The 14,868-nt window shown below is 44.0% G+C and overlaps 1 protein-coding gene across 2 annotated transcripts; it reads right to left on the reverse strand.

The window, feature by feature from the left end:
- Nucleotides 1-1,773: 1,773 nt before the first annotated feature.
- On the reverse strand, nucleotides 1,774-13,823 carry LOC145354039 (tubulin beta-6 chain). Of its 2 annotated transcripts, XM_080205149.1 has the most exons (4): nucleotides 13,648-13,823; nucleotides 8,682-8,790; nucleotides 7,089-7,199; nucleotides 1,774-5,760 (listed from the first exon to the last, which is right to left on the reverse strand). In XM_080205149.1, the coding sequence occupies exons 1-4, from the start codon at nucleotides 13,702-13,704 to the stop codon at nucleotides 4,691-4,693; spliced, it is 1,347 nt and encodes a 448-aa protein (XP_080061275.1). In that variant the 5' UTR covers nucleotides 13,705-13,823; the 3' UTR covers nucleotides 1,774-4,690. The 2 variants fall into 2 exon arrangements, with proteins under 2 accessions (XP_080061275.1, XP_080061276.1); XM_080205150.1 differs by lacking the exons at nucleotides 8,682-8,790; nucleotides 13,648-13,823 and adding an exon at nucleotides 8,507-8,646.
- Nucleotides 13,824-14,868: the final 1,045 nt, after the last annotated feature.

A 14,868-nucleotide genomic window follows, 5' to 3' on the forward strand; every position in this document is an offset into this window, starting at 1 on the left:
TAAAAGTAACTGAGTCCTTTTCATTGTTTTCAGGAAATCACTGTTCAGCAAGCTTGGATGCCTGTATCAGTGTTCTTAATGTAACACCAGCTATGAGAAATGATGTACAGAGCTGCCACCTATCCAAATACATTGAAGTGTTACAGGAGATGCTTCTGATAATTGCTCCCACCAAGTGGGCAATACTTCATGAAGCAAATTCAGTGAATGCTGTGACAGTAGGAAGTTCTATGAAATAAAAAGATCTTGACATGTTTGTCCACAGGTTTCTGAAGATGGGTGAACATGTTAGTACGGTGGTGAGAAAGGCATATAAGACACTTGCCTGTATCAATTGAGGCATAGGTTACAAAGGCAAAGAGTGATTTTGTAGTCGTATAGAACTTTGGTGAAGCCACAGCTAGAGTAATGTGTGCAGTTATGATCGCCACTTTATAGGAAGGATGTGATTGTACTGGAGGGCACGTAGAGGAGATTCACCAGGATGCTGCCTGAAACATTTATGCAGAGAGGTTGGTGAAGGAAAAAAACAGAAAATGCTGGAAAATGTTAGCATATCTAACAGCATCTGTGGAGAGGCAATAAAGCCAACATTTTGAGTCAGGAAGACCCTTTGTCAGAGTTGGATAGGCCTGGTTGTTTTAATTGGAGCAGCTAAAACTGAGAGGTGATCTGATACAAGATTGAGGGGTATGGACAGAGTGGATAGGGAGCAGCTGTTTCCTGATTTTGAATCAGTTTGGAGGGGATGTCATGGACTTTGATGTCAGCCTATTAATTGGTCACATCTTTACCCTTTGTGACCAAACCAAGCCAGGGCGTTTTCTTAAACGGCTGTTTTAATTCCAGCAATAGCCAGGTCACCGGAAAGCTACAGTTCACATCCCTGCAGCTAGCCAGAGTGGCGTATTCTAAGATACATAGGCAGTTACATTTTCAAAATCAATTACAAGGAATCACTTTGTTTCATTATAATACCCAATCAGCATGGAAACTTTTTAACTTGTAATAAAATACAGTGATATCATGATACAGCTGCTTCCTGTATCAGTGGATCACTCCTATTTTGCAGCTATGAATGGCTGATTAAATGAGCTTTGCCCAGACCAATGGCCTTGGTGTCTATCTATGATGAGTCTTAGAAGAAGGCCTTTGTTTTTCATAGCAGCTTGTGATTACTAACCCTTACAGGATACAAGTTTAAGGTGAGGGGCAGGGGAGATGTGAGGAACAATGTTTTTACCCAGAGTGTGGTGACAGTCTGGAATGAGTTGCTTGGGAATACAATAGAGCTGAGTTGCCTCACGTTCTTTTAAAAATTATCTGGATGAGCAGTTGGCACATCGTAACATTCAGAGTTATGAGCCAAGTGTTGGTAATTGGCATTAGCTGGGAGGTCGTGTTTATCACGTATTGGTGCAGACTTGATGGGCCGAAGGGCCTCTTCTAAACAGATTCTATGATTCAGTGAAGTTTTGATGGAGTGGCAAGACGTCATTTTTTTTCTCATCCAGTGCTACAGTAATTGATACAGCTGGACTAAGGTATACAAAGGATTGTATCACTGACATCTGACACTGATGTACTGAGACTCTGCATTATGTTTGGCAGTATCTCTTGCGATACAGGTTCCAATATTGTGAAACAAAGCAGTAGGATTCTCCTGTTTGATGTTGAGGTCTCCTCTGCACCTGGAATAATTGGGATGGAGCAATACTATCAATCTACAACCACAAGTATTTAAGACTAATTAAGAGTCAGGCTTAAATGGTGGAAGGCAGACAAATTAATTGGATCCATCCTTTAACATTGATAACTTTTAATGCTTTATGAAATGTAAGTGATTAAACATGTATTGATATTTAAAACAAGCGTTATCCAAATAACATTACAAGCAATGACACTCAACATGGAGCTACACACAAGTCCAAAATATCTCTCAGCAATTTGCAAAGGTAATTATTTAATCACTTAAATCATGTAATTATATATAAAACAGAATTTACAGCACAGAAACAGAGCACTTGGCCCAAATGGTCTATGCTGGTGTTTATGCTCCACTTGAGCCTCCTCCCACCCTATTTCATAGAATCCTACAGTGCAGGAGGCCATTTGGCCTATCGAGTGGGGTTGTGGTCAATTGTGCACTGATCACAATCCAATCTGGGGCCTATTCCCGTTAACACCACATATTTACCCTGCTAATCCCCTGTCACGAATGCACAGTTTAGCATAGCTAATCAACCTAACCTGCATATCTTTGACTGTGGGAGAAGATTGGAGCACCCAGAGGAAACCCACGCAGACATGAGGAGAATGTGCAGACCCCACACAGTAACCCAACGTTGGAATTGAACCGGGTAACTCGTACTGTGAGGCAGCAGTGCTAACCACAGTGCCACCATGCCTACTTCATATCCCTAATAGCACACCTTTCTAACACCACCATGGCACCCCCACCACCTGAAATGATGCCTTAAACCTCTTCCCTGGGAAAATGTCCAGAAGAAAAAGGTGCAGGAGAAGGCCATTTAGTCCTTCGAGCTTGCTCCACCATCCATTATAATCATGGCTGATCATCAAACTCAATAGCCTGTTCCTGCTTTCCCCTGTATCCTTCGATTCGTTTAGTATAGCTCTTGGGACTAACACCTTGAAAACATACAATGTTTTGGCCTCAACTACTCTCTGTGGTAGTGAATTCTACAGCCCTATCACTCCCTGGGTGAAGAAATTTCTTCTCGAAGCTTTTTTGCATATCCTTAGACTGTGACTCTTGGTTCTGGAACCAACCCCCTCTCCCACCAACAGGAACATTCTTCCTGCATCAACCTTGTCTAGTCCCATTAGAACTTTATAGATTTCCATGAGATTCCCCTCCAACCCCCACTCCCAATCTCATTCTTCTAAACTCCAGCAAATATAGTCCTAACTGACTCAACCTTTCTTCCTATGTCTGTCCTGCCATCCCAGCAATTAGTCTGGTAAACCTTTGCTGCATTCCCTCTATAGCAAGAATCTCCTTCATCAGATAAGGACACCAAAACTGCAAACCCATGGACAGGGTGCGCTACTGGTGTCTCCATGTCTGTGTAGGTTTCCTTTGGATGCTTCAGTTTCCTCCCACACGCCAAAGATGTGCGGGTTAGGTTGATTGGCCATGCTAAATTGTCTTAGGGTTCCAGCACAATAAATATGGGGATAGGGCAGAGGTAGGATTGTTGATGGTGCAGGATCAATGGGCCAAATGGCCTCTTTCTGCACTGTAGGCATTCTATGAGTGTGATTGAATTATGCTCGATCAAAGACAGATAAAGATAAGCTAAGACATTTGTTTATTAAAACTTATTTTTTGTTATTCCTAATTTATGGGATGTGAGTGTCACTGGCTAGGCCAGTATTTGTTGCCTGTACTTAATTGCCCTTCAGAAGGTGATATTGAACCACCTTGCATGTTTGCATCTGAGGTAGGTTCACCCACAGTGCTGTTAGCGAGGGAGTTTCAGGATTTTGACCCAGCGACAGTGAAGGAACAGCAATACATTTCCATGACAAGTCAATGTTTTGGCTTGAAGGAGAACTTCCAGGTAGTGGTGTTCTCATGTATCTGTTGCCCAAGTTGGTCAAGATTGTGGATTTGGAAGGTGTTATCAAAAGACCATTGCTAAGCTGCTGCGTTGCATCTTATTGATGGTACACACGGCTGCCACAGTGCATCAATAAGTAGAGCGAGTAAACGTTAAAGATAATGGATGGTGTACTGACGGTGTTGTCCTGGATGATGTCGAGCTTCTTGAGTGTTGTTGGAGATACACCCATCCAAGCAAGAGGAGAGTAGTCCATTGCACTCCTGACTTGTGCCTTGTAGTTGGTGGACAGGATCTGGAGAGTCAGGAGGTGAGTTCTTTTTTTTCAGCCTCTGACTTGCCTTTGTAACCTTCGAATGGCTCTGATCTAGATAAATGCCAGTCTAGGTAGATGCCTGGTCCAGATAAATGCCTGGTCAGTGGTGACCCCCTAGGATGTTAAGAGTCAACTGATTTGGTCAATTACATTTTTTGATGAGCCTTGATATAGTTAATTAAATGACTACTTTATTCCCGATTTGCTTTGCTCAGTTAAGAAACAATTTTTTTTTACTGAAACAATTTGACTAATATATCGTGCACAGCTTCATTCTCCAGCCTCATTCATAAATTTACGATTGTCTATTTCTATTGTGGATTTAAAATCTTCATATATCATATTGACAATTATTTTAAATAATTCACAACATTACCACTACCTGCCCACCCTCCTCAACTGCATTTACAGAAATCTTCACATTATGTATTCAAAATTTGCTAAATGAATTACACATTACTTTTTTTTCCTCTGAATAATTGTAAATTGAACCCAAATTCCATATTTTTAGAGAGCTCTAAATTCTGCTGCTAATGAAGAACAAGAAATGTTGGGAGGAAATCTTGAACGTTAAGTCCTTGATTTTTCCACTTTGAAAATTTGATCACAGATTTCCAATCCAGGGAAGTTATTTAATAGTGTGGCCAATTATGATAAGGTCAGTGTTAACCTGGAGATCATTATAAGGTCCCAGGTTTTTGGAATTAGTTTCAGTTACTTTGCTGCTCCGGTCAAACCCTAGGTTGGTCCAATTACTCTAGTCTCACTAAATTGCCCCATCTTTTCGCTATTTAGTAGGTTCTGCTTCAACTTCTTCCTCTTCACCTCCTTCCTCCTCAAGATCTGCGGTGGCGTCTTGATATTGTTGGTATTCAGAGACCAAATCGTTGGTGTTGCACTCTGCCTCTGTGAATTCCATTTCATCCATACCTTCTCCGGTGTACCAATGGAGGAAGGCCTTCCTCCTGAACATGAGTGAGAACTGGTCAGAGATGCGTTTAAAGAGCTCCTGGATGGCAGTGTTGTTCCCGATGAAGGTGGAAGACATTTTGAGCCCACGGGGTGGAATGTCGCACACGGCCACTTTGACATTGTTGGGAATCCACTCCACAAAATGGCTGCTGTTTTTGGTTTGGACGGCCAACATCTGCTCATCTACCTCCTTGGTGGACATCCTGCCTCGGAAGATGGCCGCCACGGTCATGTACTTGCCCTGACGAGGGTCGCAGGCTGCCATCATGTTCCTGGAATCGAACATCTGCTGGGTAAGCTCCGGCACTGTCAAAGAACGGTACTGCTGGCTGCCACGGGATGTCAACGGGGCAAAACCAGGGATGAAGAAATGCAGCCGCGGAAATGGTACCATGTTGACCGCCAGCTTCCTCAGGTCCGCGTTGAGTTGCCCGGGGAAACGCAGCGAGGTGGTGACACCACTCATTGTCATGGAAACCAGATGGTTCAGGTCACCGTAGGTTGGCGTGGCCAATTTCAAGGTTCGGAAGCAAATGTCATACAGAGCTTCATTGTCGATGCAGAAGGTTGAGTCAGTGTTCTCAATCAGCTGGTGGATGGACAAGGTGGCATTGTATGGCTCAACCACAGTGTCTGATACCTTTGGCGAAGGGACGACACTGAAGCTGTTCATGATCCTGTCAGGATATTCCTCTCGGATTTTGCTCATGATGAGGGTGCCCATGCCTGAACCTGTTCCTCCTCCCAGTGAATGGGTGAGCTGGAAGCCTTGTAAACAGTCACAGCTCTCACACTCGTTCCTCATGATGTCCAGCACATTCTCCACCAGCTCAGCACCTTCCGTGTAATGACCTTTGGCCCAGTTGTTTCCAGCACCTGAATTACCTACAGTCGGGGGTGGGGGAGATTGGAGAAGGAGAATTAAAAAGAGGCCAGTTAGGATAGATTACAAACAATTATAGAAATGGAGCTTATGGCAATAATTTGCCCCAGGAGTTTCCTCAAGAATCCTCCAAATCAATATTGACATCTATTGGATAAGACTTTGGCACTTAGTGCCCATTGGGTAAAACTTTAATACAGTGTCCATGGATAAGACTCCAATGATACAGTGCCCACTGGATAAGACCCCAACACAGTGCCCACTGGGTAAGACTGCAATGCAGTGCCCACTGGGTAAGATTCAACACAGTGCCCACTGGATAAGAATCCATTGCAGTGCCCACTGGATAAGAATCCATTGCAGTGCCCACTGGGTAAGACTCCATTGCAGTGCCCACTGGGTAAGAATCCAATGCAGTGCCCACTGGATAAGAATCCAATGCAGTGCCCACTGGATAAGAATCCAATGCAGTGTCCACTGGGTAAGAATCCAACGCTGTGCCCACTGGGTAAGACTCCATTGCAGTGCCCACTGGATAAGACTCCATTGCAGTGCCCACTGGATAAGACTCAATGCAGTGCCCACTGGATAAGACTCCAATGCAGTGCCCACTGGATAAGACTCCAATGCAGTGCCCACGGGATAAGACTCCAATGCAGTGCCTACTGGATAAGACTGCAATGCAGTGCCCACTGGATAAGACTCAATACAGTGCCCACTGGGTAAGACTAACACAGTACCAACTGGATGAAATCCAACACAGCGCCCACTGGATAAGAATCCAATGCACGGCCCACTGGATATGAATCAAAGCAGTGCCCACTGCAGAATACTCTGACACCCAGTGCCCACTAGACAGGACTCAATGCAGTGCCCACTGGATAAGATTCCACTGCAGTGCCCACTGGATAAGTCTCAATCGTGGTGCCCCTGGATAAGACTCCAATACAATGCTCATTGGCTAAGAGTCAGACACCTAGTCTCAGTTGGATACGTCTCTCACATAGTGTCCACTGTCTATGACTTTGTCTTGCAGTGCCCACTGCAGAATACTTTGACACCCAGTGCCCATTGGATAAGACTGTGACTCTCAGTATCCATTTTCTTTGCTGCCCTCTCTTCATTTCTGAGACAATCTAGATGTAGGATTGAGTGCAGTTTCTCAGTAACATTGCTCGACAGTATTCTGAATGGACATAGCAGACAGCAGAGATGTACATCAGCAGCAAAACTGATTTACTTCAGAATAATTTGTGAGACTTCACAGTAAGGGGAAGTTTATTGGTTACACTGCGTTTTTAATCTGTACCTTACGAGTATCATACTGTACCATAAATGAAGTTATCTGGCCTGAAGATCTGTCCGATGCGACTGCCACGGACACTGTCCATGGTTCCAGGCTCCAGGTCCACCAGGATTGCCCTGGGTACATACTTTTGACCTGAAGAAATGAAGATATGTTTTAATGAGGCAGAAAAATATATGAAAATATTTTTAAAAGTTCATCAGAGAGGGTAACGTCAGTATTGTTATCTACCAGGCATTTAGCGTGAGCATTAAGTATGTCCCTCAAAGGTACAACACAGTGTTAGAGTAAAGTTTGCTCTACACTCTCCTCATCAAACAGTCCCAGGACGGGCACAGCACAGTGTTAAATACAGAGTAAAGCTCGCTCTACATTGTCCTCATCAAACAGTCCCAGGACAGGTACAGCACAGGGTTAGATACAGAGTAAAGCTCCCTCTCCACAGACCCCATCAAACACTCCCAGGACAGGTACAGCACAGGGTTAGATACAGAGTAAAGCTCCCTCTCCACAGACCCCATCAAACACTCCCAGGACAGGTACAGCACAGGGTTAGGTACAGAGTAAAGCTCCCTCTCCACAGCCCCCATCAAACACTCCCAGGACAGGGACAGCACAGGGTTAGATACAGAGTAAAGCTCCCTCTCCACAGACCCCATCAAACAGTCCCAGGACAGGTACAGCACAGGGTTAGATACAGAGTAAAGCTCCCTCTCCACAGACCCCATCAAACACTCCCAGGACAGGTACAGCACAGGGTTAGGTACAGAGTAAAGCTCCCTCTCCACAGACCCCATCAAACAGTCCCAGGACAGGTACAGCACAGGGTTAGATACAGAGTAAAGCTCCCTCTCCACAGCCCCCATCAAACACTCCCAGGACAGGGACAGCACAGTCTTAGATACAGAGTAAAGCTCCCTCTACACTGTCCCCATCAAACACTCCCAGGACAGGCACAGCACAGGGTTAGGTACAGAGTAAAGCTCCCTCTCCACAGCCCCCATCAAACACTCCCAGGACAGGTACAGCACTGACATAGATACAGAGTAAAGCTCTTTCTACAACCTCTTTGCGGTAAAATAACAATCCTAATCTCTGTCTTAAAGTGGAACGGATGGCTGAGAAGCAGTCCTAACTAGGCTGGAAACTAAGCTTTAAATCAGAATTGATGTAGCTGTGGTTGGTTTGTTCTTTGTGAGGTGAAGGTTTAGAAAGGCCATTCTTAATGCTGTTGCTTCATTTGTGATCATTATTAGCGTTGTGAGATCTATGCAAAAATGTTGATGGAATGCAGATATTGGTCCATGATACTGACAGAACAACAGCACATCAACAGGGTACATTGATTTGAACTTCATCCACAGCTAATAAAGTTCCATACTACCCAGGTCAATACTGATGCAACTGCTTCCTTACTGAGGCACAAAGAAGTTCCCTCTAACCTGGCAATTTGTCTTTGATTGTCAGATGTAATGTTGTAAATTGGCTGATGAATATAAACCACGTGTTCTGAAACTCTGCAGACTTCTCTAGTTTATTACTAACTGAATTTGACAGCAAATGTCAGAGACAAAAACAACATCTTTGTCCCCTCCTTCTCGAAGTGGACTTCCTCACCATGTGCCTCATTGAAGTACACATTGATCCTCTCGAGTTGGAGGTCCGAGTCTCCAATGTAATTCCCTTTGAGGTCAATTCCATGTTCTTCACTGATCACTTCCCAGAACTGTCAACACAGGAAAATGAGCTGCTTATCAATTACATCACAACATCATTGAAAGAAAAATGCATGCTTAAAAGACAGGGTAAAATGTAAATCAATAAATCACCTGGTCAGGAAGCCTTGCAGTGCTGGGGTCAGGGTTTAACCAAAGCCCATGGGTGCCATCTTACCACCCATTCATGCCGCGCTCCCACTGCCACAAAGTTGGAGAACTTGGTGACAAGCCAAGTCTCCATTCACTGCAGCAGGATGGGAAAATCCCGCTGGCATGCATGACCGAAAATCTCCAGGCATTGTCTGTGAGCCAGGTGTTAGGCCTAGCATATTGATAAAATTGATCCACAGTTTCATTTGTTTTGAGGCTGTGAGCATTGCTGATACTGTCGACATTTATTGTCCGTCCCTAATTGCCCTTGAGAAGATTTGTTGGTGGTTACTGACTTAAAGCATTTGTTGTTCATAAATCTTTATAAAAGAAACACACACACATACACTCACACATACGCACACAACACAACACACACACCCCACACACATGCACAACACGTGCACACACAACACGCGCGTACACACAAACAACACGTATACACTGACAACATTCACACACACATGCACAAGCACACACATACATGCAACACATACACACACAGACATACGCACAACACATACACACACATGCACACACACTCAAACACATCCACGCAATACACAAACACAACACACACACAACACACGATACACATATACACACACACTCGTGCACACACACACAAACACAATGCACACACATACCACTCACACACAAACACTCACACCACACTCAGACACACAACACACATACCACACAACACACACAGTACAGATACATGCAATGCACATACACACACATACACACTCATACACTTACACATACAACACACACACAAAACATGGACACACACAATGCACACACACACAACACAGACATACACAGTGCACACACACGCACCAGGCACACACAAACACAATGCACACACAACACACGCACATACAACACACACACACACAGACAACACACATGCCCCTCCCCCACTCTCAGGCACACACTTAGTCCTGCATACACATCCTCATAGCGCACAAATTAAATACACTCACACATACACAGTCATTGACACATGACTGTATTTGAATAGGAGCTAGATAAACGTATGGGACAGAAGGATATGCTGATAGAGATAGATGAAGGGAGTGGGAGGAGGCGTGTATGGATATAAACATTGGCCAAGACTAGTGGGGCTAAATGGCCATCTGAGCTGTAACTTCTGTGTTAGACCTCAGCTGGAGTATTGTGTACCGCTCTGGGTGCCACACTATGGGAAGAATGTGAAGGCATTGGAGAGGGTGCAGAAGAGGCTTTCAAGATTGGTGCCACAGAAGAGAAACTTCAGTTATGAGGATAGATTGGAGACAAGAAGACTGAGAGGAGATTTGATAGAGATGTTCAAAATCACGTGGGGGCTGGACAGAGTAGATGGGGGTAAACTGTTCCAACTCATAAAAAGATTGAGAACAAGAGGGCACGGATTTAAAGTGATTCGCCAAAGAAGCAAATGTGATGTGAGAAAGAACTTTCTTCACACAGCGAGTGGTTGGGGTCTGGATTGTTCTGCCTGGAAATGTGGTGGAGGCAGGTTCATTTGATTCATTCAGGGGACGTTAGATGATTATTTGAATAGAAATAATGTGCAGGGGAAGAGGCGGGAGACTGGCACAAATTCATGATGCTAGTTTGGAGAGCCAGTGCAGACATAATGGGCTGAGTGGCCTCCCTCTGCAATGTAACAGTTCCGTAATTCTATGCACCTCACACAAACAGACTCGGTTTATGCAGAGCTTTCATGTTTTTGATATATCCTTGTCTGGAAACAGGATGCAGTTCCATTTCTCATTTCTTAGTTTCAACAATTTCAGCCGGTGAATGAATCTACATAATGCCTGCACATGTGCAAACATACATACACAGGCACTCCAACCACATACATCTATAACAGCATGTGCACCCACACTGCTATGACCAGTCCTCATGTGAGCTTCCCCAAAGTTGTTATCCTGACTGAGGAGAGATAAACCAGTTCCCTTTCTTTATTCCACCCCCTCGCTTGGTCACAAGATTAATTATTCAAAGGACCACTTCCCTTTGAATGTATTAGCCACTAAATGCAATAAGCATGATAGAACACATACATACATTCACACTGTTAGAAACCAGGATTGAGTTCAAAAATAAGTTGGATAAAATGAGTCAGTCTTTGACTTTACAGTGAAAATTATATAGTAGAACATCAGTCTTTGCGATTCAGGTTTCCAATAGCGCTGACTTCAGCAGATAAGTAGTGGTTTGGAGATCCCAGTGTTGTGCCGTCTGGCTGAGAAGCTGCCCTGTTTCATTTTCAGTAGTGGCTTTGCTGACTTGATGCTTCAGCAATCAGAGAGAGAACTATCTGCAAAAGGCCTTCCAGCGGGGTTTGTTACTGCCTCCTCCTCCTCCTCACATTCACTCAGCACAGGTCAACCCTGACCAAGTTTTCCAGCTGGCTTTTATTTCAGTCTTTGTATCTTCCTGGAAGGTGAAAATCTACAAACTGATCTGGGACATTGCTCATAGGATATCATAGAATCCCTACAGGGCAGAAGGAGGCCATTTGGCCCATTGAATCTGCATCTACCACAATCCTATCCCTATTGCCATAACCTCACATATTTACCTTACTAGGCTGCCTGACATTAAGTGGCAATTTAGCATGGCCAATCAATCTAACCCACACATCTTTGGATTGTGGGAGGGGGGAAACCAGAGCACCCGGAGGAAACCCACACAGACATGGGGAGAACGTGCAAACCCATATAGATATTGACCTAAGCCGGGAATCGAACTCAGGTCCTTAGCGCTGCCTCCCACTGAAATGATAATTAGCTCCCATTATCTCCACAGGAGATAGCAGTTAGTTTATGCATGGCTTTCAGGCTTTTGATATGTCTTTGTCTGGAAACAGGGTGCAGTTTCATTTTTTTCTCTTAGTATAAACCATCAGCATTTATCCAGTGACTGAATTTACATCCTCTGTCATCTTTGGCCTGTATGTCCAATGTCTTATTTAAAAGTTCAGTACGCCCATATGGAATTGAGGGCCTTCCTTCATTACCATGACAACATATACACAAGCACAGACACAAACGTGTTTTAAAGTTTATTTATTTGTGTCACAAGTAGGCTTACATTAACACTACAATGAAGTTACTGTGAAAATCCCCTAGTCGCTGCACTCCGGCACCTGTTCGGGTACACTGAGGGAGAATTTAGCCTGGCCAATGCACCTAACCAGTACATCTTTCGGACTGTGGGAGGAAACCAGACCACCCAAAGGAAACCCACACAGACACAGGTAGAACATGCAGATTCCACAGTGACTCAAGTCGGGAATCGAACCCAAGTCCCTGGCGCTGTGAGGCAGCAGTGCTAACCACCATGCTGCCCACATTCATACATTACACTGAAACAAGTGCCGTAATTCTATGCACCTCACACAAACAGACACGGTTTAAGCAGAGCTTTCATGTTTTTGATATATCCTTGTCTGGAAACAGGATGCAGTTCCATTTTTCCTTTCTTGGTATCAACACGTACATACAGTCAGACATATTCATCACACACAATTTATCATGTGTCAGCTTAGACAATGAATAGCAACAGACTATTTGACAGTGCGGCCCATTATAGACTAAATTAGCTAACACAGTGTCCAGTCTACATGGGTCCTCCAGCCGTCAGTTAATCATAAGCAATGGATTTATCTATTTACTGATAAGGAGCCTATTCCATTTTCACTCTGACTCCAATTCTTGTTGTATAAGTGGGCTTGGGAGGAGATTGAAGCAGAACAGAGATGTGTAAATAAGGCTGAACGTCATTTCAAGGGAACTCCCTGTACCCATTGCTGCCCTTATCTATTTACTCATCACACTGCGCTCCTGATATCAGCCATCCTGCAGGACTTTTAAAAGGTCGCGTCATTTAATTTACCAATTTTACGCAGAGAATTTTGTAATAACAGACACTTAAACAGCTTGAAATTATTATTTTCTAAGCTTTTCAACAACAAATATTGGACATACAAAATCTCAATATTTTTCCAACTATCTGAGTAAAAATATGTTTTGTTGATGGAGAAGAATTCTACTGTGTTCTGCTGTTTTCTCAAGAGCCTTTCTGTTATAAACCCTCCTACCTGTCAGAACATCAAGTCTATAGGCCAAGTGCTGGTAAATGGGATTAGATGGGAGTTCAGATGTTTCTCCTATGTCGGTGCAGACTCAATGGGCCAAAGGGCTTTTTCTGCACTGCATAATTCTATCTCGAAGCAATTCAGATATATGTTGTTATGAGTGTATGCGTGACACTAACACTGAGCAATCAATCTATTTCTGGTTGAAGACACATTGATTCAGACATCAATCTTCTTCAAAGAGTGACGTGGGATCCTTTAACATCTTCACTTGATTAAGCCCTTGGTATAATGTTCCATTGGACGGTTGGCATCTCTGACAATGCAGCACTGGCGTGCCAGTTTAGACTGTACCTTGTCTCTGGAGGGGAAGTTGAACACAGTAAGAAGTCTCACAACACCAGGTTAAAGTCCAACAGGCTTATTTGGTAGCAAAAGCCACTCAGTTGGAAGTTGAACTCTGGGCTTACTGGCTCAGAGATGAGACCGTTACCCACTAAGATGGCCCACACGGTTAATGCACGTTCCAGTTGTATAATTCAGGAGAGGAAAGTCGCAAATAAAATAAAACAGGCACAGTAAACTAAACCCCGCTTACCTTGGACCCAATTTGGTTCCCACATTGGCCAATCTGCACGTGCACTATTTCACGCATCCTGGTGAGATCCGCGTTGTGGAGCCTTTTAAACTGTAGACGATTTAAAAGTCCTGACTGCCCGCTACTCCCTCAGCAACAGCTATCTGACACACTTCTGGGAAAAGTTGTCCTGTCAGTTCAACTATCACACGTCAACAAGGGCGTGGTCAATGCAGAGAAATGTCTTTGTCATGTCTTGCCCACTGCCCCCCTTCCAGACTTGGAGACATTGATGAGGATAAGCCTGAACGTTTTGCTGAGAGATAAGGGTGATGCAGCTCAGAGACTGCAATGTGGCTGAGGAAGTCATGTGTTCAGGACTTTTAAACCCTTTAAAATTTAATGGGTCAGATATTGGGATATTGAACGCTAAAGTTTTAAAGTTTATTTATTAGTGTCACAAGCAGGCTTACATTAATCCTACAATGAAGTTACTGTGAAAACCCCGTAGTCTCCACACTCCGGCACTTGTTCGGGTACACTAAGGGAGAATTTAGCACAGCCAATGCACCCAACCAGCACGTCTTTCAGACTGTGGGAGGAAACCTGAACACTCAGAGGAAACCCACGCAGACACGGGGAGAACCTCCACCCAAGCCGGGAATCAGACGTGGATCCCTGGCACTGTGAGGCAGCAGTGCCACAAGCGCTATGTCTAACTTGACTTGTATTCCCCTGAGATTAGGAAGTTCTTTAAACCGAGAGAAGGGATTTGACAGTGTGGATACTGAACAATTTGCTGTGATGTTTAAATCCTGAATACAGAGGCTCCGTCTTAAAATGGCTGTCAGGCATATTCGGAAGTGAAATTCGAAAGCAGATTTTCACACAAGGGGCAGTGGAAATCTGTCAACTGGGAGGCCCTAGATCCTCAGGGTCAAAATTAGTAGATTTTTTTGTTTGTGGATGCAGTCGAGGAATATGGAACAAAGGCAGGAAAGTGGTACTGAGACTCAGATACCTGAATCGAACTGAATGGCAGTGCAGTCTTAAGGGGCTAAATGGCTCACTGCTGATCGCATTCCCATGTTAGTGACTAGGTGGATTGCTGGACTATTTGAATTGGAGACAAACCAAATAGATGACAAATGATGACAAGCGAAGAGTTAGAGGGCAGAACGGACCAATTATTGGGGGTTGACTTTATGGTTTAATGTTTACAGCTACATTGATGCGAGTACA

Source organism: Carcharhinus amblyrhynchos, chromosome 16, assembly GCF_965287045.1.
Source record: "Carcharhinus amblyrhynchos chromosome 16, sCarAmb.v2.hapA, whole genome shotgun sequence".
Classification (NCBI taxonomy): domain Eukaryota; kingdom Metazoa; phylum Chordata; class Chondrichthyes; order Carcharhiniformes; family Carcharhinidae; genus Carcharhinus; species Carcharhinus amblyrhynchos.